This window comes from Rhopalosiphum padi, chromosome 3, assembly GCF_020882245.1.
Source record: "Rhopalosiphum padi isolate XX-2018 chromosome 3, ASM2088224v1, whole genome shotgun sequence".
NCBI classification, from domain to species: domain Eukaryota; kingdom Metazoa; phylum Arthropoda; class Insecta; order Hemiptera; family Aphididae; genus Rhopalosiphum; species Rhopalosiphum padi.
In genome coordinates this window covers 71,402,977-71,429,582 of record NC_083599.1, presented here as the reverse complement: position 1 = coordinate 71,429,582, position 26,606 = coordinate 71,402,977, and the positions used below count along the sequence as shown (strand labels likewise).

General features: G+C 25.1%; 1 protein-coding gene across 1 annotated transcript; it reads left to right on the top strand.

Annotated features, from left to right (window-relative positions):
• The first annotated feature begins 1,318 nt into the window (after nt 1–1,318).
• LOC132927034 (MOB kinase activator-like 2) lies at nt 1,319–11,344 on the top strand. The gene is made up of 5 exons (XM_060991489.1): nt 1,319–2,233; nt 8,042–8,202; nt 8,263–8,359; nt 8,568–8,692; nt 8,758–11,344. Exons 1-5 carry the CDS (start codon nt 2,229–2,231, stop codon nt 9,156–9,158), a joined length of 789 nt encoding a protein of 262 aa, XP_060847472.1. The 5' UTR covers nt 1,319–2,228; the 3' UTR covers nt 9,159–11,344.
• The last annotated feature ends 15,262 nt before the right edge of the window (nt 11,345–26,606 follow it).

The following is a 26,606-nucleotide window of genomic DNA, read 5'->3' as shown; positions in this document are numbered from 1 at the left end:
CATTTTCTTTATTACCTTTGTGAATGAATGATTATGTTTTTTACTTACATTTTCATAAATATAAATTAAAGTAATTGTGTTTAGTAATGAACAGATGAATTTGTTTGACTCAACTTTAATGCTAAGATTTGGGATACATTTGTTTATTTTCATCCAGTAATTAGTATTCAATAAAGGTAATAATAAAAAAAATAAAATACTTTTTTCTTATTTTACAAATTTCAAAACATATTTTATTGAAATTGTAAATTTATTCCTTATTAGATAATACTAGTAGGTTAATCCATTATAAAAAGACCAAAGATGCTATTTGTACAAACTTCATTAATTCAATTATTATGATTTATAATAAATTAAATTTATTCCTCAATTTATAATGTTTTGTGACTTTATTATATCATACATATTTTTCAAAGGGGGGCTGGCAAGAGGGCTGAACTGTTTTCTGAGGGGGCTAAAGCCCCACCTTGCCCCCCTTGGTGCCGTGCCTGTTTATTTATCATATAGTATACCTAATATAAATTCTAAAATACAATTTTTATAATCGAATAACTTGTAAGTTATTTAATTTTTGTCAATCTTGGCGGTATGATTTAATGAAAAATGATAAATATGCAGATTAATGCAAATCATCAGAATTTTTTAAAATACCTAATAATGTGTTCGAACTCTCAAACATTGAAATATGTAAAAAAAAAAAAACAAACAAACAAAAATACGCCAATATATGACATGTTGCCATGTCGGTGGTGTCTGTCTTCTATAATGTATTATTATTATAATAATAGTAGTACTATATAGGTAGTAAGTACCTACCTAATAACGTAAAATACATTTTGACGGAACTCGATTAATTTTACCCCCCCCCCCCCCCCCCCGAGTCGCTATACGCACGTATGCAAACGCATCAGTCATCGGTGTCATCACATTATACCCACACTGGTGTCGTCTATCACAATTCGCAGCCCCGCTGAATGTATTATTATTGGGTAATTATTTTATCGACATTTCGTAATATTCCGATCGGTTCGGCGCATAACGTTATCCACAGCGTAGGCGTGAGTGCCCCCCTCGCAGCCGCCGGCCGACACCACAGATGCCGTAACGCGCCGCCGCCGTCGACGTCGAGCCATCAGTTACACCTGCTCCGCGAAGACGGAAAACAAAAAAAAACACAACTGTCACACAATATAATAATATACTCGTGTCGTCGTCGTAGGTGTACAAGCGCACGAGCACACGGTGTATATTTATATCTCTGAGGATTAAAAAAAAAAATGTCCGTCGTTATTAAATAACATGCGGCAATAGCCGTTTCGGCTCAGCTGGTGTACCGCAATGGTGCATCACATACTGCATAATAATTATATTATCGCCGCCGCACGTCACACGACGGGAGGACGGTGTTGTGCCGTACCTACTCTAAAATATATCGCGTTAATTTTCTCGTTATTATTTTCGCATCGCCGTCGGAGCAGCGTTATCGAGCGCACGCAGCTTTCAGCAGCAGTAGCCAGCTGTAGCCAACACTAAATAGCCACAGCGTATTATAATAATAATAATAATAATAATAATTATATACAGTTAGTAGTGCATAATATTGTAGTACGACGACGGCGTGCGCTCAATGCTTATCACCGCAGGAGCTACGCAATGATAAGGATTTTTTTACGTCGTTCCCTCCAGCTTGTCATTTTTTTTCCGAGTCAAAACTTACGACCGCGACCACAACAACAACAACAACAACAACTGCATTAATTATTTACGTCGTACTACCTGACAAACCCAACGAACGAATGTCTATGTGTATTGCTCGTTGTTTTGTTCATAAATGTCGGTTTATTCCGTCGTCGTTTCGGCACCGATTGAGTTGAGTGCGATGTGCATTTGGTCGTCTGCCGCCGTCGCCGACGCCGCTACACGATCGCCGCCGCCGCTACTGCCGCTGCTGTCGTCGCCGCTGCCGCTGCCGCCGCAGCCGCTGTCGTCGTCGTCGTCGCAATAATAATACGCCGCATCAAAAACACCGCGACTCGTGCCCGTGTCCGTTGTTCAACGCCGGACATGGACACCTGACGACCGTCTCTGTGGACGTCCGATCATCGACAACACCGCGGTGGTGTTAGCGCGGTATATTCCGCCGGTCAATATTCGAATGGTGGACGCGTAGACAATCCGACAAACTGGACAAGCTACCCGAATATCTCCGCGACACCGTGGACTGGTTTATGGGGTAAGTCTTGTCTGTCATTCCACTAGTGTCGTACCTAGTTCAGTGCTGAACACCATCAAATCCGTGTCAATCCATTTTTCCATTACTTATCCCAAGTTGAAGCAAACGTCATGATCCGTTTAATCTGGATTATACTATTATCACACTAACAATAATATGATAATAATTATTTTATTTTTATTTTTGATGATATTGATGTGGGTTCTGACAAAAGGTTATATTAATATAAATTAATATTTTATTTATATAATATAAAAATGTATTTAAATAATAGATATGCATTGTATATTTATAAAAGTATAATGTTCATGCTTGCACATACAATCTGTTACAGTTCTTTGACAAAACATTTTAAACATTACTTGTTCAGTATCAAGTTTCTTGTGCCAAAAGGACTAATTATAGAAATATTTTAGTTTCTACTTTTTACCTCTAATACTTACATTTTAGGAAAATTAGTAGATTTGATACTAAATTTGGACAAAATAAATTTATTCTGATATTTGGATTAGATAATTATTATCTTGATATTGGATTGGTCTAAATATTGTTCCAATATCTAGGTACTATGATTATTATGTATAGACATACGTCTATTATAATATATAATGTATCGAGTTAATAATGTCTACATCGTGTAGGTGTTGTATTTAATAAAATATAATAAAAAATATTTTTAAATAGCTTTGACTTTTCACTAGTTTGTATGAAGTTACTCATTAATTATGTGTGTGTTAAATGTGATGGTTTTTTTTAATAAATAATGGGTTGAATAATAGTTATAAGTAAGAATAATTATATATATATTTATGTTAAGTTAATAATTTAAAAACTGTTACTAGTTACATTTGATTATACTACATATTAAATTTATATTTTTAATTTTGTAAATACTGATCATTAAAGTATTAACAGATTTGTTAAGTTTAACTTTTTATTATACCACTAAAATAGACCAGATAATCTCCTAAAATGCTATTCTAAAATACTTTATTAAACCTACTATAGGTATCTACTATCTATTAATAATTAATAAATTATTCTGATCTAGGTAGAACCTTTAAATTGTACTTACTATATAATTAATATTATTATTATCTTTAATTTTATTCTTTTATCATCTTTACTATTATATAATGGTTTTCTTTAAATTGCTAGTGTTCACTAAGTTTTTTATTATCAATCGCTTGACTACAATTTCCTGTTAATTTAAACTTCTATAACATAGTCTTTGTTGAGTTTGTTTGATATAATTCAAAGCAAAATTTAATGATTGATTCTTAGATAAACTGACCTCAGACCTACCTAGAATGTTTTAGTTTAGTGATATTTGTTGAATATACAACATTAATAATACTATTTAATTATCAAACTTACAACTAAGAATATTATATTATTATATAGTTAGTACATGAGTTTTTATAATATTTTATTTATTAATCGAGTAAAAAGCTTTTTATATTGCAATATTCTATGTACATAATACATACTCATTACTCATTTACATTTTTGGATGTAAATAATATAAGTTTTTGATTAAATAAAATCAAACCATCAAATTTTCCAAATAAAAATTTAGCCATAAATATAGTACAATTATTTAAGGATAATAATTTTTTTTTATCACAGTTAAATAACAGTAATCTGGATGCTATGAATGAAATTTTTTATCTGAAATTTGTTATTATTTAGTTTTCCACTAATTAAGATCAATATTTATGAATCTATGACCAAAGCATATATTATTTAAAAATGCATTTTATCATTTTTAAATTCTTTAGTACAACTTTTTTTTAATATTTGTATATAAATTATATTTTAGATGTTTAATATTGATAGTATTTAATTATTTTACAACGTCTATTTGTTAATTTTCTCAAGATTTTCTAATAGCCAAGAAAATCAATTGTCAATTTTTGCTTTTATAACCTTCATTCAAAATAGTTTATTTTAAAATTATCAACAGCATATAACTCAAATTTAAGATCAACTCAAAATATATTATTATATTAAATACAATACTTACAATGTATATTTATTAAAAAATTACCCATTACATTGTAATAAGAAATTATGTATTTATAAATATTGAAATCAAATTTTTTCATTAAAATCTAAAAAGTACAATATACAGGTGAATTGGTTATATGATTTATTAGTAATCTTTTTTATTGAATTTATTTATTACCCTATGATTACAAAACTTAAATAAATATTTTATGTTATGCAATTTTATTTTGTTAAAAGTTTAATTTATGATTTTCATTCTGAATATTTATTATTTATATACTTATCGTTTAACAGCTTCTAATAAATAAATAATTGATCAATTATTCAAAAAAAGAATTCATGGTCACTGTTGACAGTTTTTTACTTTAGTCATATTTTGATGATAGATCACATAATAATTTATGTAATTGTAATGAACTTTTTTTACTTTGACAATTAGTTGGACCAAATTTCAATAATTATTCAATTTATTTAAAACTGACAATTTGACTGATAGTATTTTATTTGCATTTGTGGATTTAGTATTATTCATAATAATAATAGTTGTCCTGTGATAAGTAGCTGTGACTTGTGAATAATAATTTGTAATTTATAATAATATACTTAAATTTTAAATAATAAATACAATTTTTAAAAGACAGTGATAATATTATTAAACATTTTCAGTTAGACATTGTATTTTTCATATATTATCTTATAAAAAAAAAATAATCATTTCTTCTTTGGTATTTTACATGTAACACTTACCCTCTAACAGTCTCTCTTTTCCCTGTTTTTCCCCGTTCTCTATTAAAAGCTATTTCAAGTCTTTGACTACTCTATCCTTCCATCTTAGTCTGGGATGTCATGTTTCTGTTTCATTTTAAATTTTCAACCTAATCAATTATTCCCATTAATTTCCGCACGTGTCCTGCCCAGTTAAATCTACTACTTTTTAAAAGTCAATTAATGTTCACTTCTCCGTACAGGTTTTGAATATTCTGGTTTGTCCTTTTCCTTCAAAAAAACTTAAGAATCAGTAATTTAAAAAAAATATAGGTACTCGTGCAGTATGCTATATATCTACCTAAAAACTTTATCGTATTTTATTCATTAAAATTTTTTTTTTATATTCTTTCAACATACTTTCACAAATAACAGTATCTTTCAATTTGGAATAACTACTAAGTTCTGGCATCAAATTTTTCTCTTGAAGATATATAATACATGTTTCCTCATCAGATATAAAATACCTGTACTAATAGCACATTGATTTATTCATTAATTACAAAGTAAAACTTGCAATGAAAAACACAGACACAACATAGACAAATATATAAAAAATATCTAAAAGTAAGTTATTGTGGGTCTTAGTGAATATTTATCATAATGGCTATTTAGCTATAGTTTTATAATACAACTGTTATATTTTATTTATGTTAATGGCTCAAATTTACTTTTCAACCGTTAAACGAAATGAAATAAAATTAACTACAGTAGGTAGAATACTACACGCATACAGTTTTTTTAGTAGGTAGCATACTATACAAGTACCAAAATATTAATAAAAGTAGACTATGTCATAATGAATAGGTAATTATGAATAATAATTATCAATTATATAATTTAAAATTTCATAATTTAGAAAAATTTAAGATAATTTAATAACTGTTGCTATTATTGAAGTCAATGGCGGAATGCTAATACTTGTTTTGTAAATTTATACAATAAATTTATACATTACCAGGAAAATTAAACTGTAAATACAAACAAATTATTTTTTGAAATTTATTACTAATAATAATTATAATATTGATTGATGAAAAAATAAACAAAAAAAAAATTGCTAATATGTAGAGTGTATTACAATGATTTAACACATTCAAATGTAATTTTAATCTCCATGATCTACCGTGTATTATTCATTATAATTTTATGATTTTCTATTTATTATATTTTGAATATTTAAAAATGATATAGTTATATTTTTATGCTATGACACAATGTCATTCAAAATAAATAAATAAGTTATTATTTAGGTATTATGATATTAATATTATTTTTGACTATTAATCTGTGCATAATTTTCTAAGGTGACACTTATAATTGCAGTTATTCTGATTTGAAACATACCATATAAATTGTCTATTATTTTTTTTATTATACTATTTTAGTAGTACTGTTTTTCTATATGGCCATATTGGATTGATAAAAATGTAGAAAATCAGGTAGACTACAAATCTAAGTATTATTCTAGTGAATTAAATTCAAATAAATAGATAATAATAAAATTGTAAATAATCTTAATATAATAATAAAATATGGTAACTTATTATTTATTTTGTATGTTGTTATGCTTTCAATATTAGGTAAATAATTATTATCATTACTATAATTGTTTTAAAAAATTCAGAATATAAATTATAATTAATAGATTATAATACAAAAATTAATTAAAACTAATAATGATATATACATTTTTTATCATTAGTTATAATAAATCTAATAAAAATTATGGTATAAAAAATAATTTTTTTGTATTCAGTACAAATTGCTCTGGCAGGCTCAAATTTCATGAGCAATGTACATACTGTGACATATATATTCCAAATTTATAATTTAAAGTATAAATAATTATCAGAGTACCAATAAATATTTTGAGTTTAAATTATGCTATGTATAATTATCAATAATTCCTGAGTATTTATATTATCTTAATATAAAATAATTGTTTTCATTTTTATTTATATACACAGTAGCATAATTGTGGGGGTATTCACTTCCTCGGGTATGTATGCTGGGTGCAAAGGTATTATTTTGCCAGATATACCAACAGTAGAAATCTTTAAATCTTCTAAAAAAAAGAATGAATACATTTCACACATTTATAAGATAAAAATGTTTTTTCCTGAAATTATTTGTACCTACAAAGTTTATTTATTTAATTTTTTACCAAGTTATATCACTGTATACACATGTATCTATCATAGTTAAAAATTAAGGTATATAATAAAGATAATAATTGGTTAAAGTATAGATATTGTTGGTAGTTGGTATAAATATTTTACCTAATAAAATTTAAAAATACTAAGGTTTTATATAAGTTGTGGTTTTCTAATTTGGAATTAGTATTTCACATAAAATATTTGGAAGATTAAGTTTAACTCTATATACTTGAATAGTGGTACTAATCTATTAGTACATCTTTAAATGAGACAGTACTATAGAAGTTGTATCAATACAAAATAATGTTTACATTTACTGTCATATATTATTAAATAATATAATATATATTGTATAGTAAATATTATATTAGTTATGTCTATGGGTGGATTGAGAAATAAAAATAGAGGATTAAACAAAATTTAAATTTAAATTTTAAAAATCTATAAAATATAAACCATAAACTTATAAAGTATTTTTGGTATTGAGACTATTATATTTATACTTTTTCATAAGTTTATAAATAGTATAGTACTATATTATATAATACAATTAATTTATTATTAAGATATGTAAATATATAATAGCCTTTATTTCCTTGTATCAGCTTTGTCTAGATTATATTAATAATTATATTAGTGTAAAATAAGGATACCATTCATTCAAATTAATTTTATACATATTATATTATTATATTTAGTTTTTAGTCAATACATATACCTAATAAAATCAAAATATTTTATGAATTCCTTGGCTAATAGTTGGCAATTATAGTTTTAACTCAAATTTACTTATTGATTATGCATTTTGTTAAAAAGCTTTAAATTAATTAATTTAAGTTCTATTAAATATATAAATATATTTGTTTGTTTATAGGAAAGGTCGAAAGGCCAAAGACAAGGAATCATTATGTAATGATGATAATAAGTTGTATTTGGAAGAAGCTGTATTGGAAAAAAAGTTACCTGACATTGATCTTAGGATATTAGTTGAAATGCCTAATGGGATAGATTTTAATGAGTGGCTTGCTTCTCACAGTAAGTAGTTTTTTGCCGACATCTATTAGTTATTTTAATTTCTATTTTTATTTGTTCTAGCACTTTCAATTTTTGACAACACCAACTTGATTTATGGAACTGTGTCAGAATTCTGTACTATTTCGGGATGTCCTGATATGGTTGGACCAAGTTATAGGTATTTCATGAACTATAAATTGAAAAATAATTTTTAATTAATTTAATTTTTTGATCATATTGAATTAATTTTACAAACTTATTAGATACCTATAATAAAATATATAAATACAAACTCGCATAGTCGCATGTCTTGTGGATCTATTAAAATGTTATCTATATAATTCTGTTTAATAATGTATTTCATTTTTTAATTTTGTTTTCATTAGAACCTACTTGTGGTTTGACGAAAAAGGAAAAAAATCTCGAGTAGCTGCTCCATTATACATAGACTATGTTATGACGTTCGTTCAAAAAACTATTAATGATGAGACAATCTTTCCAACTAAATATGGTAATATTTATAATACTTTAAAATTTGTAAATTCACTTATATATAACCTATGTTTTTTGTTACAGCTAATGAATTTCCTGTTGGCTTTGAGGTTGTAGTAAAAAAAATTTTAAGATTGTTGTTTCACGTTTTAGCACATCTTTATCATAGTCACTTTCGTGAATTAGTACTACTAAATTTGCATACACATTTAAATTGTGTATTTGCTCACCTGTCAGTATTTAACCATCGTTATCAATTAATTGAGTTACGGGAAACTGAAATCCTACAAGATCTAGTGGTAGCTTTAAAAATTTTAGGTGATGATGAAGAAATAACTACCGTAGTCAATGAATCTATTGATGAATATAAGGACGTCATCAACAAAGAACCAACCATGTCTTTAGCAGATCAACCTATTAACATGTTCCCTAATCCTTCTCCTATTAATACACAGACTTTAGCTACTCAAATTGATAATTTCTAGTCTAGAAAATAAAATCTTAAAATGCATTAAGTATATTTGTAATACATATTACGTATGTTTAATTATTCTGTACATAGAATTTCTTGTTAAATAATTTAGAAAACACTTGTTGGCAGACAATAAACTAATATCAAAGCTTTTTAATCAACTATATTATTATATTAAAATACTGTCTAATAATGTATATTTATTTATAAAATAAATAATACATTTTTATTCATTAAAAATGTTTTTATATTAATTTCTTGCGATAATTCATAAATTTTGTTTGGTTAGATTTAAATAGATTTAATCGTAAAATCCATTGATTCGTAAATTAAAATAATTTTTTAAAATTTTATCTTTCATGTATAAAATAATTCAAGTTATACTATCTATGAAAAGAATATTATTTATATTGTTTGCCACTATTCCTAAAAATCTTTTAAGTGTTTAGATAATATTGTCCAATTTACTAATTCACAGGTTTACATTGTTAACTGATTAAATTATTGTTAGAACATCTAAATTAAAGTTATTTGAAAACATTTCTATTTTGAACTGTATAAAATTATTATTCTTGTGCACTGTTATTTAAATTTATATAATAGTTTTTTAACAACTTGTTTCAGCTCAAATATTTATATTTTCAGATCTATACAAAATTGTAATATGATTTTTGAATATAAATTATATTACAATATTTTTTAATAATGTATAGATTCCAATCTGGACAATTTGTGAACATTTGTAATTTTTATCTTGTCTATCTTTTGTGATGTAATTTATTTATATTGTGATAGCAAAAATATGCCCTTTTAAAAACATTATTCATTTTTGGAAATTGTACTTATCTGTAATTATTGTTTTAATTACTTTTTCAAGCCATTAATTATAAAATTGTCAAACCACATGTGTTTATCATTACAATAACACATGTGATGGTAATTAAATATTCAAATTAGAGAAATATAATTTTTTAGCTTAATGTTTTTTGTTGCTTTTAGAAGTATAAAAAAATATATTAAAGTATTTAGTAGGCTTAATCAGATAGAAAATTTCCAAGATTTGTTTTTGATTTTATTTATGATGGCAAATTATACAACCGTCCAATTTTTTTTCTTTTAGAATGTTTTTTTTAGTAAACTTTATGGGATTATGTTATATTATTATTAATTTTCTTGTTTTTCTTTCTATTATAAAACTATAAATTAAACTTTGTTATTGATGTTTCCTGTTAAACCTTCATTTAACTACCTTTTACCACACTGAAAAACATTATGTGTTTTCAGATTGTTTATTGTATTTTTAACCAAAAACAAATAGCACTTTTGTTAATAAAACATTTAAGTTACCTACCTAATTTATTAAAATGTTATTAACCTTATTTCTTAGAATCCTAAAGAAAATTGGTATGTCTAATGTTATATTATGATAATAAGACAATTGTGAGTTTTTTTAGATTATATTACTATCTATGATTAATTATTAATTATTATTATAATTTTATTTAGTAATTTATTCAATATACAATATTATGTGAGTAGTTTGTATATGTATCACTGTTTTGGGTGAAAAGTTTATGTATGTGTTATAATAATAATATATATTTTTGTACAAAAACATAAAAAAAATCTAAAAAAATTATATAATATACAAATAGGTATACATAAATATTCATATAATATATTATTTTAATTATTATAAGGCTGAGTGAATGAATTAAGGTATTTATGAAATGTTGGTTTAATTAAATATATTACTTTTGAGAGCACTGTTATATTGTATGTAATTTATCGCTTAATGCTTCATTAGATTATCTTAATATCTGTATGTTGATATACTATTGGATCCTTTTTTTTTTGCTTTTTTTTTAGTAGGAAAATTCTAAATAATAAGACATTTGGTAAATAACTACCCATTAGTTACTAATAATTTGTTTACCTAATTAGAATATATTTTACTGGAGGTTTCTAATAGATATATTAAAAACATATTTAAGTTGGTGTAACTAGCGAGTTCCTTTATTAATTATCTTAATAGATTTTATATTATATAAATGTTCATGGTGAAAAAAAATGATGTATTTATTTTAAAAATAAGAGAAATTAAAACAGTGTTGTAATATTAAGGATAGTAATTTGTTAACTATGTTATACTTGTTGTTTAAATTTAAAATATATATGTAATAAACATTTTGATTTAAAGCTACCTATATTCTCTTGTTGACTGTCCTATGTAATATGATAATTGATTATTGAATATAAGTTTTCTTGTTATTTCAATGAAATTGTCTATAATAATATCTGATCCCTTAAAAATTGTAATCGCCTAACATTAATATCATTGTTTTACTCAATAACTAAGGATCCTAGTTAAAATAAAATTTTCCTAATCTATTTCTAGCATTCTTCAATAAATAATTATTTAACTTAATTTTCTTATTATCAATTTAAAAAATTAAAAATGTAAACCATAATGTAATAAATTAATGTTTTTGTTACTATTGTTAGGTATAAAATAAATTACAATTACAACTGATGTTACTGACTAAGCAAAGATAGAAAATGTTGAAACTTATATAGTTATATATAAAATGATAATATGTTATAATTGTAGATATAATTAACAACAATTTTATTTGAAAATTCTGACAGTCCTTTAATTTTTTATTTTGTACTTGATCCTGCCTAATATACAGTGAATCAATATGTTCAAAACGTAATTAAATTTTGTACTAGGCATCACTTATGTATTGGTTGACTATTGTTTCATTCTCTAATCTCCCATCGTGTGTTACCAACTTTGATGTATTTTTCAGTATCTACCTAATAGGTAGGTAATGGATAGTACTTTTTTCAAACCCCAAAGCTGGTATCTACAGTGTAGACTATTATAAACTGAACTGTTACATGCATTAGACAAGTTAATTCAATGTTAAAAAAATTATTTCTATTTCCACTTTAGTCTGTATCAAGAAATAGTTGCTAGCCGATAATAGGCACAGAGAAGTAGTGGCTTACAAGTTACAATTAATAATTAATGTATTTAATGTATAGATATGTGTTACTGTGTTAGGATTGAGGAAATAGAACTCTTTAGTCTTTATCGTTTGTGACATTTCATAATTTTATTAATCTTAACTCAGTGGCGGATAACCTTCTCGGCGCCTTTAGGCACACTAATATTGTGTATAAACCTATTAAAATTGACATTAGACATTACATCGCTTATCTAAAAGTGATAAAAACATATCCAAATCATTTAAACTAGACGACTAGCTGAACTAGATAGGTATTTATCTCCAAACAATATAAATTATAAGACAACGCATAGCCATATTTAAGTGGGGAATAACAGGCTTAACACTTTCACTACAAACACATCAAATACTAATTAATCTAAAACATAGATTTTCAAATGAAAGTTTAAAATAGACCAACTTATTCAATAGTTTTGGTAAAATGGGTTCTATTACCTAATGGATTTTATTTCATTAAAGGTAAATTCAAGTTAAAAGTATAGATGTATCATGTATGTATAATAATTAGCACATGTTTGTGAAACCCTATTAGTAAAACCTATCATGTCTTTATATACATTTTATATGATAAAACAGATCAAAATTTGATTAATAATTTTATATTTTAAGGATGTTATACATATTATATCAATTATATCATTAGATAGTTTAAAGTTTGAGATGTTGAAAGAAGAAAATTAAAGACAATATTGATAGGTATTAATGATATTAAACAAATCATTAGGTAGCCTGCTGGAGACGTGTATTAAAATTTGTATAAATTACTAAAAATAATTTTCACTATTCCCTTAAGTTAACCAACCGGTGAAAGGTCATTTTCTTCAAAATTGGCTAAAACAACAATGAAATAATAGTGATTTTCAAATTTATCAATAATAAATATCGAATAATATATAATTAATAATCTGAAAACTTAAACAATTATTAACATACCTATTTTCAACAACGAATAGAGGTTTTATAAAGTATTATTATAATACCATCATAACAATTCGTTGTAATCTAACTATTTAACTGTAAATGGTCAACACCATATACCATATCTTATATCTCAATGAGATGAACCAATAATTTAATACTTAATTAGTTAAATATAGGTAATGTTACATCTACTGCAGATTTACTGTATTTGTGACTACATCATATTATTCATAGGTATTATGTTTCTAGGTTATATTACCCATTACCATAAGAAAAAATAATCTGTATGTTGTTAAATCGAAAATAAAATTACGATTGTATCTATAGTGCATGTAAGTACTTACTTCCAGTGGCGTAGCCAAGGTAGGCCAAAGGGGCTATAGCCCCCCCCCCCATTGGCCGTGTTTTTTTATATTGTTTTGAAATATTAGATTCTGAACGGAGTGATGAATGTATTGGTTTTAAAATGATGTATGTTTTTTTGTGTCTTTCATAACGTTTTTGAGTAGTAATAGTGTTTTGAATTTTTACTTCAGCCCCTCTTCGAAAAGAAAAATGAATCTAGTTGGTACTTTGAGGGATCAATAGTAAAAAATGTCCAGTAGTTTTCAAAAGCGTCAGGAAAAACCCTAAAAAATTAACGGAAAAACGGGAATTTTTGATCAGTTTCGACAAAATTAATTTTTTTATTTTGCTGTAACTCAAAAACGAATCATTGTAAATACTTGGAATTTTCACCAAGTCTTTATATTAGCGTTATCTATTTACGATTAAATAAAATAAAAATATTTTAACTTTTATTAAGCTTTTTGTAGACAATTGAAATTTTTGATTTTTCTAAGTTTTTTTTTTGAAATGCCGATAAAAAATATTTGACATTCCAAAAAATTTTTAAAATTTAATATAAGATTTATTATAACTTGTACTTATTGTGGAAAAAAAATCAAAAATCGTTAGTCACAATTTTTGTTTATAGCATTTAAAGTTCAAATGTTTACGAAATACCTATGAAAAATCGGGAAAATTTGTGAAGAATTTTAAAGTTGAAAATTCATAAAATATTTGTGATTTATATCTAAGGTTAAAAAACTTAATACAAGGGTTAAAATTTTACCCACTTAACATTTTCTTCAAATAACTGTAAAAAAAAACTCCAGCGTCAATAAAGAAAACATTTTATGGCTGTATGAAATCTAATTTTTTACGAAATCGCGTAAAATAACGATATATCCTAAAACGATTTTAAATATTTGTTGTTATTCAAAAAGTATAAATCGTAGAAACTTGAAACTTTCACCAATAGTTGAGAAAAATAAATTACAATTTAAATATAGGTAATAATATAATATATCCTAAACTGACAACTCATCTCTGTTCAGAATAGTTTTTCATATACAATGATACCTGCCGTTGCATTCAAATTTAATACATTTATTATAATGACCTACTCTCCACCTCTACTATATGTCTATAAAGTCGAACGATATCCACTTACCTACCCTTTTTTTTTGTTCATTTTTTTAGAATAAAAATAAAATAACATAAAAAATTAGCCGCCCCTTACAAATTGCCGCCTTTTGCTCAAGCCTCACGAGCCTAGCGGGTAATCCGCCATTGTCTCAACTTTAAAGCAAACACCAATATTTTTAAATTTAAGTGTATATTGTATATCTATTTAAAGATTACTACAATAATAATGTTAACTATACCTATGTATTTCAGTTATCTCGACGGTTAAAATTTAACACTATTCAACCTAAAATATGTATTACCTACGTTAGTTGTTAGCGTTAAAACTTAAAACATAATTTTTTATCGACGAATAACTATTAAAACACTATGTACAGATTTAGGATATTTACTTATGAAAAATTGTTTCCTACTTGCCTATCGTAAAATATAAAAATAGCACGTACAAAAAATACCAAAAATACCTACCTAATTGATTAGGTATAGAAAATAATAGGTACTTATAAATAATATCGTTAATATTATAATATATTTGTTACAAATATTGAAATATTTTAAAATTCTTTTAAACATTTTGGTAATTTATTTAAATTATATATTACTGCTTTTGTAAATACTTACCTATTTTTGTCTGTTGGTAGAATAGTAGGTATTTGTATTAATGAATGTTCAACAATTATTTACTTACCTATTTAAAAAAATATATTTATTATTCATTTAAATTATGTATTACAATTAAAATAATTAATTGTAATTTAAATGTTAATTTTTGAGTACAAGTTAGGTATAAGTATACATTATAGTATTTATCAAGGCTGGAGACTTAAAGCATTTGCTATTTTCATGGACTGACTTAAAATGTAGCAGAATGGTATGGAAGTGTATGTCATATTACAACACGTTCAATTATGAAATTTGAAAGTGCTTTTTTTTGCTTTTTTCAATGATTTTTTAAAATGATGATTATTTTTGCTTTTTTGACCAGTTTTTATGGTTTTTTTCTCAGAAATCCCTCGGAAAATTTATAAACAATAAAGCAAAATGTTTTGAAGTGAAATGTGAATATTTAAAATATAAAAAAAAAATTTTATTTTATTTTTTAGTTAGAAACGTTTCAATATTTTTTGTAATCTTTAATTATGTTACTTTAGCACAATTACAAATTAAATTTAGTACCGGCTTTATCAAGTAAAAAGAAAGTTTTTTTTTTATTAAATATTTTTGCTCAAATTTAAGTATTTTAAATGCTTATTTGAGTGCTTATAATGATGTTTATAGGTAAGCGCTTATTTTAATAATTTTAAGTGCTAAAGTCCCGAGCCCTAATAATTATACATAACAAAAATCAAATGATTATGTCTGTATATTATAATCATGCAATAAAATTCATGTAGAAAGTAATATTTGCTTGTTGGAGCCTATGAGGTAGAGAATATATCTCGAATACTAAAGGGAGATGATGGGAGATTTAAAAAAGGACAAATAAAGGACCTTGTGATGATAATTTGGACGAGTGGAAGAATACGAGTTGGGGAATATTTCAGATCACGAAGTTGTTGTAGAATAGTTTAGGTACAAATGTACAATACAAACTACAGAAGAGGCAGTCATCATTAGTTTAAAGGAATGTGAATATGTGATGGAAGTAGAATGTGGCCAAAATAGAACAAACCCACGAGGTAACAGCAATAATAATGTAAGGCGATTAGTCGTGGTTTCTAAATTTGATACGAGTATAAATAGGTAGGTACCTAATACCTATATTTATTTGATATATTTTGACAAACGTATATTATCATCTCATCAACAGTTTTGACGAAAACGTTTTGAAATAAAAATCTTTGAATTCTTAAAAGGAATAAGCTACAAAAAGATCTTATAAATAGACTAACGGTAAAGTATTAGATATGTCACATAGATAATATTATGCTCTTCAAGAGCAGCTCTTGCATATAATTTAACAAATAACCTCTTTATACGCAGTTTAAAATTGAAATGGTCAATTGAGCTTAATCGGTTTAATCTAAAATATATTGATAATAAAACCCGCCAGAACTAAATCAAATTTATCATGAATACTTGAATAGAAAATAACACATAAACTTACATATTTCATAGGTGCTATTATATATATACACATAAATATATATACTCGACACTCGTATATAAATTTATTATTCAATATAAAAAGCCTTGCAGCCTTTTTTGCCATATATAAACACTTTAAAAGTCTAAACTTACAATTACTACCTATATATTACTATAATACAGGTAAGTACAATGCACATATTGGTTAGTTGGATAGTAAATTGTATTATGATATATTGATAGATAAATTATAGGTAGGTATATCCTATACCTGCAATTAGGTAACCTATAGTAGATAAGTTGGACATTTTTCTACATAATAAACTAGCAGTCTATTAAAAATGTTGTATAATAGGTATATATAGGTTTATATTAAAATAATGACGATATATTTAATTTTATGAAGAAAAATTAAAAGATACTCAATAATTGGTAATAGGTAATAATTACAATAATAACTTTAAGAATTATTACAATGGTTTATATGAGTTAGATATTTTGCAGTTTGCTGGTAGGTAGTGGATATTTTTAAGCACCTACCTATGTACACTAGGCGTTATATTATTTAGATGTAATATTGTATATTTTATGTAGGTATATTTTAATTTCGTTCGTGTTGAACCTAGCTACATAGATAATAAATATTTAAGAATCATTACAATTTTACAATTTATCTGTAAAAAAACCATGCGTATGCATTATTTCCGATAATCATTTAAAAATAATTATAATATAATGTTATATTTTACTTCACGTTTATTAAATATTTTATAGAAACCTATTATAATATTAAAATTGACATTACACATTACATCGCCTATCTAAATTTAATAAAACATATCCAAATCATTAAAACTAGACGACTAGCTCAACTAGATACTTATCGCCAAACAATATAAATTTCAAAACAAAAATATTAGATTCTGAACGGAGTGATAAATGTATTGATTTTACAATGATGTATATTTTTTTGTGACTTTCATCACGTTTTTGAGTAGTAATAGTGTTTTGAATTTTGACTTCAGCCCCTCTTCGAAAATAAAAATGAATCCAATTGGTACTTTGAGGGATCAATAGTAAAAAATGTCCAGTTGTTTTCAAAAGCGTTAGGAAAACCCCTAAAACATTAACGGAAAAACGGGAATTTTTAATCAGTTTTCGACAAAATTTATTTTTTTATTTTGCTGTAATTCAAAAACGAATCATTGTAAATATTTGGAATTTTCACCAAGTCTTTATATTAGCGTTATCTATTTACGATTAAATAAAATAAAAATATTTTAACTTTTATTAAGCTTTTTATAGACAATTGAAATTTTTGATTTTTATAAGTTTTTTTTTGAAATGCCGATAAAAAATATTTGACATTCCAAAAAATCTATAAAATTTAATATAAGATTTATTATAACTTGTACTTATTGTAGAAAAAAAAATCAAAAATCGTTAGTCACAATTTTTGTTTATAGCATTTAAAGTTCAATTGTTTAGGAAATATATCAAAATCGCAAATACAAGGGTTAACAATTAGGGTAATTATTTAAAATAGTATACTCGTATACGTTAACTGCAAATCAACGTTAATATTATGTTATCAGTATTTTTGTTTTGTTGTTGTTTTTGATTAAATAACTCAAGTTAAAATTATTTAGCACCCCCATAAAAAAAATCCTGGCTACGCCTCTGCTTCTAAGTCACAATAGCTGCCACAGAGAAAACAAAATAACCGTATATTAAAAATAAATTTCCCTATAAAATAAAAAACCATCATTTAAAACAAATTTCTTGACAGACAAAAAGTGCAGTTTATTTTTTAGCGTATAGTAGTGTTGAAATATAAAAATAAAACTATTTTAACTACAAGGTATGTAGGCTATATAGCCTATTCAAGTATTGATTTAATTTAAATACTTATAACAATTATGGCGTAAAATTACGTCACATAGGTATATGAAAAATTTAGGTGAAAGGTAGTTATTTAAGGAATGGTTACAGATTATAACAAACTAAAATAAGTAAGTATGTACCCTAATCTGTGATGTATTGACTATTGGGCCATTAGTTGGTATGCGGAAGTATAAAGAGGCACGTCGTTTATATTCACTTCTCTAGTTTTAGTATACCTATACGTATACTCACTAAATAATATACGATAATAAGTAACCTAATGGAATTTGCATTGACGTAAACAAAATATTCTGTAATTATTTGCAATTTTCAATTCTCAGATAGTGCTTCGTATAAATATGAGGTGATTATAAAATAATATTTTGAGAATCAAAGACCAAACCACCAACAAAAAATTCGATGTACTATTTTCAAGTATTTTTTATTCTTGTAATTATTTAACAATAATATATAAAATACACTAATGTTTTACATATATGTGTAGTGTATGTGTGTGCTTGTACATAATTTGCATAATAAGGGTTTAGATAAAAATAATATTTTCAAGGGAAGCGAAAAATATTAAGTTCATCTTTAATTTGTCCATATTTTATTTCTTGTAATTAGTTACTTTAATTGTTAGGCTAATCTATCAGTATAATAGCTGGGGTATTCGAGCCCGTTACGTACCAAATTTGCAGTATGGTGAATATCCATGCATACGTTCCATTATGCACTAACAAATGATAACACAGCTACACAGCTATACCTAAGGTATAATTTATTATATTTCTAATGATCTAATGACTCATAGATACATCACATGTCATGCAATGCTATATAGACTCTTCACTCAAATTACTGTTGTCTTTATTACAATTTCACATTATATTGGTATCAGTTATCATCTGATACCACCAGATAATATTATATGTACAAACACTACAAACCTCCTCTTTTATTTGTGGGAGGGGGGGGTCACTTAACTATTATTGCTTGAATCAACGTCAAATTTATTGGATTTGTGTTACATATAACCTTGTACATTATTCATGGTATTTTAAAAAAAAGAGCTAGAATCTATAAAGTTCAATTGTATTGTATGTGTACCTATGTGTTTTTTTTTGTATGCAAAAACGTTTTATAATAGAAAAAATGCTTCGTTTTTTCACTCCAGCATCTTTTCTAATAGAAAAGTGAATATGTAATTGATATTTATGGGGAGAATCAAAAGTAAAATATTCCTAGAACTTTTCTTAATAATTGAGAAAAACAAAAAAAAATTAAAAGTAAACGGGAATTTGCAAAATCAATTTTCTGATTTTGTTTTATAATAGTAAGTACCTACAGTAATATGCATATTGCATAATGTTTAGCGATCACTTGCCCATCTTTTTTACTAAAGTATCTAATGCCCCTATAAAAAAGTATTACTTTTCTGAATTAAACGTATTACTTTAGGAAATATCTTACAATTGTCAATAATTGTTATATTTCCATATTTAATTCACTAAATGAACGACGCAAAACAGGCGCGCCTCACAGTGCGGCCTGCAGTGTGCTTTGTCTTTTGTCACTCTACGAGTTACATTAGGGCGCTTCCAGAAGTTCAACTGGTGCAATACAATGCGAATAAAATGTAGTTTAGCGAGTACCCCGCGTCCCCGCTTATATTTAAATTTAGTTTTTCCAAAACATGTTTTAAACCGCTATTTATATGTTTGAAAATGTGTAAGTAACAATTGATTTTTCAAAAAAAAAAAAATATTCGTAATTTTTCAGTTTGAATTGCATTGTTTACAAAGAAACAATAGTATACCGTAGTCCGAAATATGGGTAATAACACTAATAACTAATAAGGAAAAAAAATAATACCAAACGTCCAGAACAATAGTATCAATAAGTATCGTTTATTTGCATTGGTATAATGACGTCGTGCATTTGCAGGTCGTTAAGTTCACTGTTACTATGTATGATGCCATCATGCAATATTCCATATCGATTATCGATATCTACAGAATATTTTTTTAATGCACAAAATAAGGAAATTTTATAAAATAAAATAAAAATTGTATACCAAGAAAAATTACTAGTTGTGAAAAATGTAGATTATATAGTATAAATAGTATAATAACTTACGTGATATTACCGTGTAATTATTGAATTATTTACAATAATAATATTTTTAAAATATTACTTTATAGAATATTGTGTTATTCTAATAAAATATATAGTATAGGTTTATCATATTAGTACCAATCTAACACCAAAAAAAATTTTTTACGTATGACATTCATTTGTGAGTATAAAAATAAATATACATAATATATATTAGAAAAGGCGCACACCACCACACAGGGGAGGACAAAAAAAATACATTAATTCCATGGGAATGCATTAATTGTAATTTAATATCATACAATCTATAGAATATCATTATATAGATTGGAATTTATAGTTTATAAAATATTTCTGGAATAAAAAATGTTCTTATGATATAAAGACATTTAGTATACTATAAGGTACAATAACTAAATTATTAAAATTATATAATATTTAGGATTTTTCAATGGGTTAAAAGAGACTAAATATAGTATTTACAAATTCCGTAACTATGATTTTTTCATTATAAATTATTATATATATTACCTACATTTAATTAATGGTATTTTGTGGGTATACCTAGTGTTATACGGTGCATTTAGTACCTACATTAAAATATATTAATTATTATTATTTTGTATATAACTAAGTACAATATAATTTATTATTTGGTCCAATCATTTAATTATCTAATTGCATTCTTCTGAGTGCCTAATCAAATAATTTGACTTCCTTATTGGAAGTTCATTTGATTACAATAAATACACAGGAAAATTTTTTAACGAAAGACACGCGTTATTTAATAAACAATTAACATTTTTTAAATATTATTTTTACATCATTTTATGATGTTACAAAAAAAATTTTTTTGAAAAAAAAATACTTTTTTTACTATTTCCTATTGTTAGAGCTTAAAAATATTTATTTTTTTGTTTCCTTATTATTAGGTGAATTTTAAATTTTATATTTCTAGCAGAATATTTTTCAGTAAATTTTAATTTATCTATAAAAATCAAATTTCAATCGATGATTATTAAGTTTTATAGTTACAATTATTTAAAGTATACATATTACATAAATTAATGAAGTAATGAATCAACATTTTACGGATACCAATAACTTAATTTTCCTCACTTAACTTTGAATAATAATAACTTATCATTGGACGTTTGTTTTTTGTATATTGATATTCGAAATACTATAAAAAATATTCTACTTCTGACTTCTGAGTATAGAATTAAACATGTATTATGTTTAGTAGCATTCAAAAAGTAAAATATTTAAATAAAGAACGGTAGAAATTTGTAAAAAATATTGTTTAGAAATGCAACAAATAATAAAAATTTTTAAAAACGTTTAAAGTTTTTGAAATCAAAAATCTTCTTTAATGAAATAATCATTGTTTTTACGAAAATCACATAAATACCTCTACAGATATCTGTGCATGTTTATGAATTTATGATTACAAATACTTAGCAATATAAGTTATTATTTATCACCTATTATACTTCATAGCTTAGGTTTGCTATTATAATGTATCTATAACGTAAAAGGTAACATGATGATTACATTTAAAGTTTTCAATGTTGGATATTTTGTATTTTCATATTTCAACACGGTCAAAAAAGTGGGCTGAAGCTTCCATAGTCCATCTTTTGGGTATGCATGGCCATTGGAAATTAAATAATTATATTTAATGCCAGTTAAAAAATATTGAAAAAATTCCCTAAAATAATTTGTTTATTTATTGAGTTGTATACAATATACATTCCATATTGTGTTTATACCTATTACACATAAATATATCAATTTATATTATTATAATTGTTAAAATTAAAAAAAAAATGTTAGTCACGTAATAAATTAATGAGCAGATGTTTTAGGTAATTTAGATAATTAGGTCTTGTTTTTTGAATAACTAAAATAAAGTCTTCTAGTAATATTAGTAGACGGTATGTATTATATCATTTATATCAAAATACGAAACTACTTATATCAACCTAAGTTTATACAAAGTACAATAGTACTAACGAATTGTTCTTCTTTGGTGCTTTCGATATAACTCATTAATTATGTAATACTCTATACAGGTAAGTACCACTTAATTGAGTTAAAATAATATCAACTATAGCTTTAAAATAAGTTTTGATGCGTTTCAAAATTAAAAAATATCATTTAGCTGAATAGTTAGATATTTCCCAGTCGCTCAGGTATCAAAAATAGTTATACCTGTTATAATAATTAATAAAACTACATATACCCATTAACCTATATGTCCTATATTGACGCATAGTGTAACCGGTTAACCACAAAACTGCAAAATTACCCTGAACCTAGTTGCTTTTGTAAAATGGACACTATCGGGGTATTGGCTAGTCTCATAAAAAACAACTGATAGAGTATACAACTGCAATTGGTTATATTTTTGAGTATCGTATAGTATAGTAGATTTTAAAATAGTTGATAATTTGGTATAGATTTTACACAATTTACTAAATTTTAAATAAAAATAATAAATATACACTAAATATTTAGATATAAGACAAATGTTAATGAAATGGATACTGCATTACTGCATATTTAATTTTATTAAAGCATACAGACATTCATTTAAATTTTAAATCCATAATGGTTTTATTTTTAGAAGACCAACATTTTACAAATAGTTCGATGGGATTTAATCTCTCCTCAAATTCCAGGTCCACACACCCGTTCTGGTAGTCTCAATTATATTATGTTATTATTATAAATTATTTAATATTACAATAATTACAATTACGAGTATAATATTTATAGTTAATTTTTAGACTTTTCATTAGGTATAGAGTTATTTCAATTTATATTAAGTATAATAAATAATTTATTTTCTGATTTGCTTGAACCATTATGGTGAAAATTAGAAAATGCACCAATACAATTCTGAGCTCTAATTTATTATGATGTTGTCTAACTTGTCTATCTAACAATATAAAATAATAAATAATAAAAATAATGACCTTATTATTAATTATATAAATGGTCTACAGATGTCAGATGCTATAACTACTAATAAATATAAACGAAAACACAAAATCAGGCATATTACATAGGCTTTGTTTATTATAATAATACACCGGCGCATTCGAATTGCGTCCCTAAATAATATTTTGTCAAAATCGCGTCCGTGGTTTTCTCACGAGATATACTAGTTGCGTTCATGGGTTTTTCAGCAACTGAGTATGTAATTTTTGGTGATAAACTCGTAGATAATCTCGATTATCGTAAATACTAGGTACCTTACAATTTATTGTTGGAAATTAATTTTGTTCATGACAGCATTACTTTGACATTCCATTTGTTCGACAAATCATCATATAGTTTTGTATATATTTATTTAACTTTACAATAGAAAATATTGAAATAATTAATGGATAAAAATTCGATTTTCAAAAATGTTTAAATAATAATTTAATACTAGGTATATCAATACATAAAGATGCGTTTTATAGTTTATTAGAAAAAATGAACGATTTAAATAAAAGTGGGAAGGAAATATGTATATTATTAACCAATTAATCATTTATTAACCAGGATGCATCTCGTACATGTCGCGAGAAAATGGCGGACGCAACTCGGATATCGCGATGTATATTTTTGTATTTTGTGACGCAATTCGTATGCAGCCTAATAGCTAATACAGTATACAAATAACAATATGTTAGTCATAGACTAACCTAGATCTGTATGACTATATCTATAATAAAATATATATAAATGATCTATATTCAGATGAACCTTACTTCACTATTTTGTAACATATATTTGGAAATTTAATAGTATGGAAGGGGCTAAGCAATTAAAACCCATAAAAAAATTATAAAAATCTATTTATCATTTGATTGCCAATTGCCATGCACCACACTATACCTATGTGGTACACTGCTATACACCTATATTTGTTTATCGACCTAACAAACGTTTCACTAGGTAGCATTTAGAAAATATATGTACTTTGAAACATAATAGTAAAATATGCAATAAATATAATTATTTTTTTTTTTTTAATAATAAATCAAATTGCTACAATTTCTTTTATTTAATTCAATTAATTCGAATATATTTCCTAGTAATCAAAAATAAAAACCAAAATAAACTATAAAATAATTATAACTTTTTTTTAAATAAAGATATTATATTATAATAGCAATGGTAGGAACGGACGTACAGTACGAATTGTTTTCATAAGAATCTTTTAATAAAGAAGTTTTGTAAATATTTTTTTATATTTACTTATGTAAATAATTATAATAATACTAAAGTTATATCAAAGATGGTCAAGTATTATACCCAAGTTTTTTAAAACAAATTGTGTTGTATTCGAAAAACTAACTATAGTAATAACCACATTACCAATAGCGGTAAGCGTAATTGAGTAAATTATAATATAGAATACAAAATTAGGTATTGCTAACAATACATCCTATTTCTGTTCAGTATATGATTACATAGCGTTTCCGGAAGGTATTATTGGTAGGTACTAGATTTATACGGTGTTATGAACATTTGTATTTATTGTATAGGTAATATACAAACCGTATTTATGAACGGTATGTTGCGTGACGTTATTTCTATTCTATGAGTTTGGTTACTTTTTACTGTTTACTTTTTTAAATCACCTAAATTTCGGACTTCAGCAGTGAATATAAAATATTAACTACATTCACCTACGTCATTTATTTTTGTTACTGAGCAATTTTGTTTATGGAATGTAAGTCACATGTAAGTAATTATTTCTGTACATTTTTATGTTTAAAATCTGTTAGACTCCGGTGAAGTAATGAAGGTATTGATTTAACAATGTGTGTGATTTTTTATTTTTGTGTTTTCCATTGTTTTTTGGGTTAGCAAAAATTCTTTAATTTATACGACTTTGGGGTGGTTTTGAAAAAATTCAACTTTTAGGCTAAACCAGTTTTTTACAATTTTTATTTCTTTATTTTGTTATAGCTCTATAATTTAAGAACAAATAACCATAGAAACTTGAAAATTTTGCCAAGTATTTACATTATCATTTTTTTTTTAGCTATTTTTAGATATTTCAATTTTTTTTTGTTTAACCAAAAAGTTATGAAACTTTAATATAAGATTATATTATTAATATAAGGTTAGCGCTTTAATATATACTTAAAAAATACCAAAAATAGCACTACAAATTGATAAATATTCAAAATACAATTTTCAATCAAATTTTTTGATTTTTTTTCAATTTTACAAATTTTATTTTTTATTATTGTGATAGTAGGTATTTAAAAACTTTAGGTATTTAGTCCAACTTCGAAACGTAAATGTGACGAATCCGATAATTCCACTATGCAGTACAATGCGACTGATATTATTTTAAAAATAACCAATGAGTGAAATAAATTGTCTTATATGTGATCGGTGATAAAAACCGATAACGTAAATACTATTTGAAAATCAAAAAAGGTACATGTTATCGTTTATTATTTGTATACTATATTGGAGTAAAGGAGTTGTATTGTTTATTTCCTTTATTTAAATATAAAAATATGCCTATAACTATAGCACTTAAAACTCTAAATTAACAAAATAGTTTTAGAATCCGTAAATATGAATAAATTAGCAAATTATTTTGTAGTTAAAAATGAATATATTTTTTAATGTTCATGCTTCAAAATTGTTAAAAAAAATTGTCAACCTTTATTAAAAAAAAATATATCTGCCGAAAAATCAAATTAATATTTATAAGTTCATATGTTTACGTTATTGCATATTATTGATTCACAAAATAACTATTTCTCCTCAAACGATTTTTGTTATTTTTTTGTAATTCAAAAACCAATAAGGTAATTACGGTAGATATTTAAAATTTTCACATTTTCATTAATACATTTAATATAAGCACAATTATTTTTTTTATAGTCATTTAAAATTCAAATTCAAATTTGGCCGAAATTACA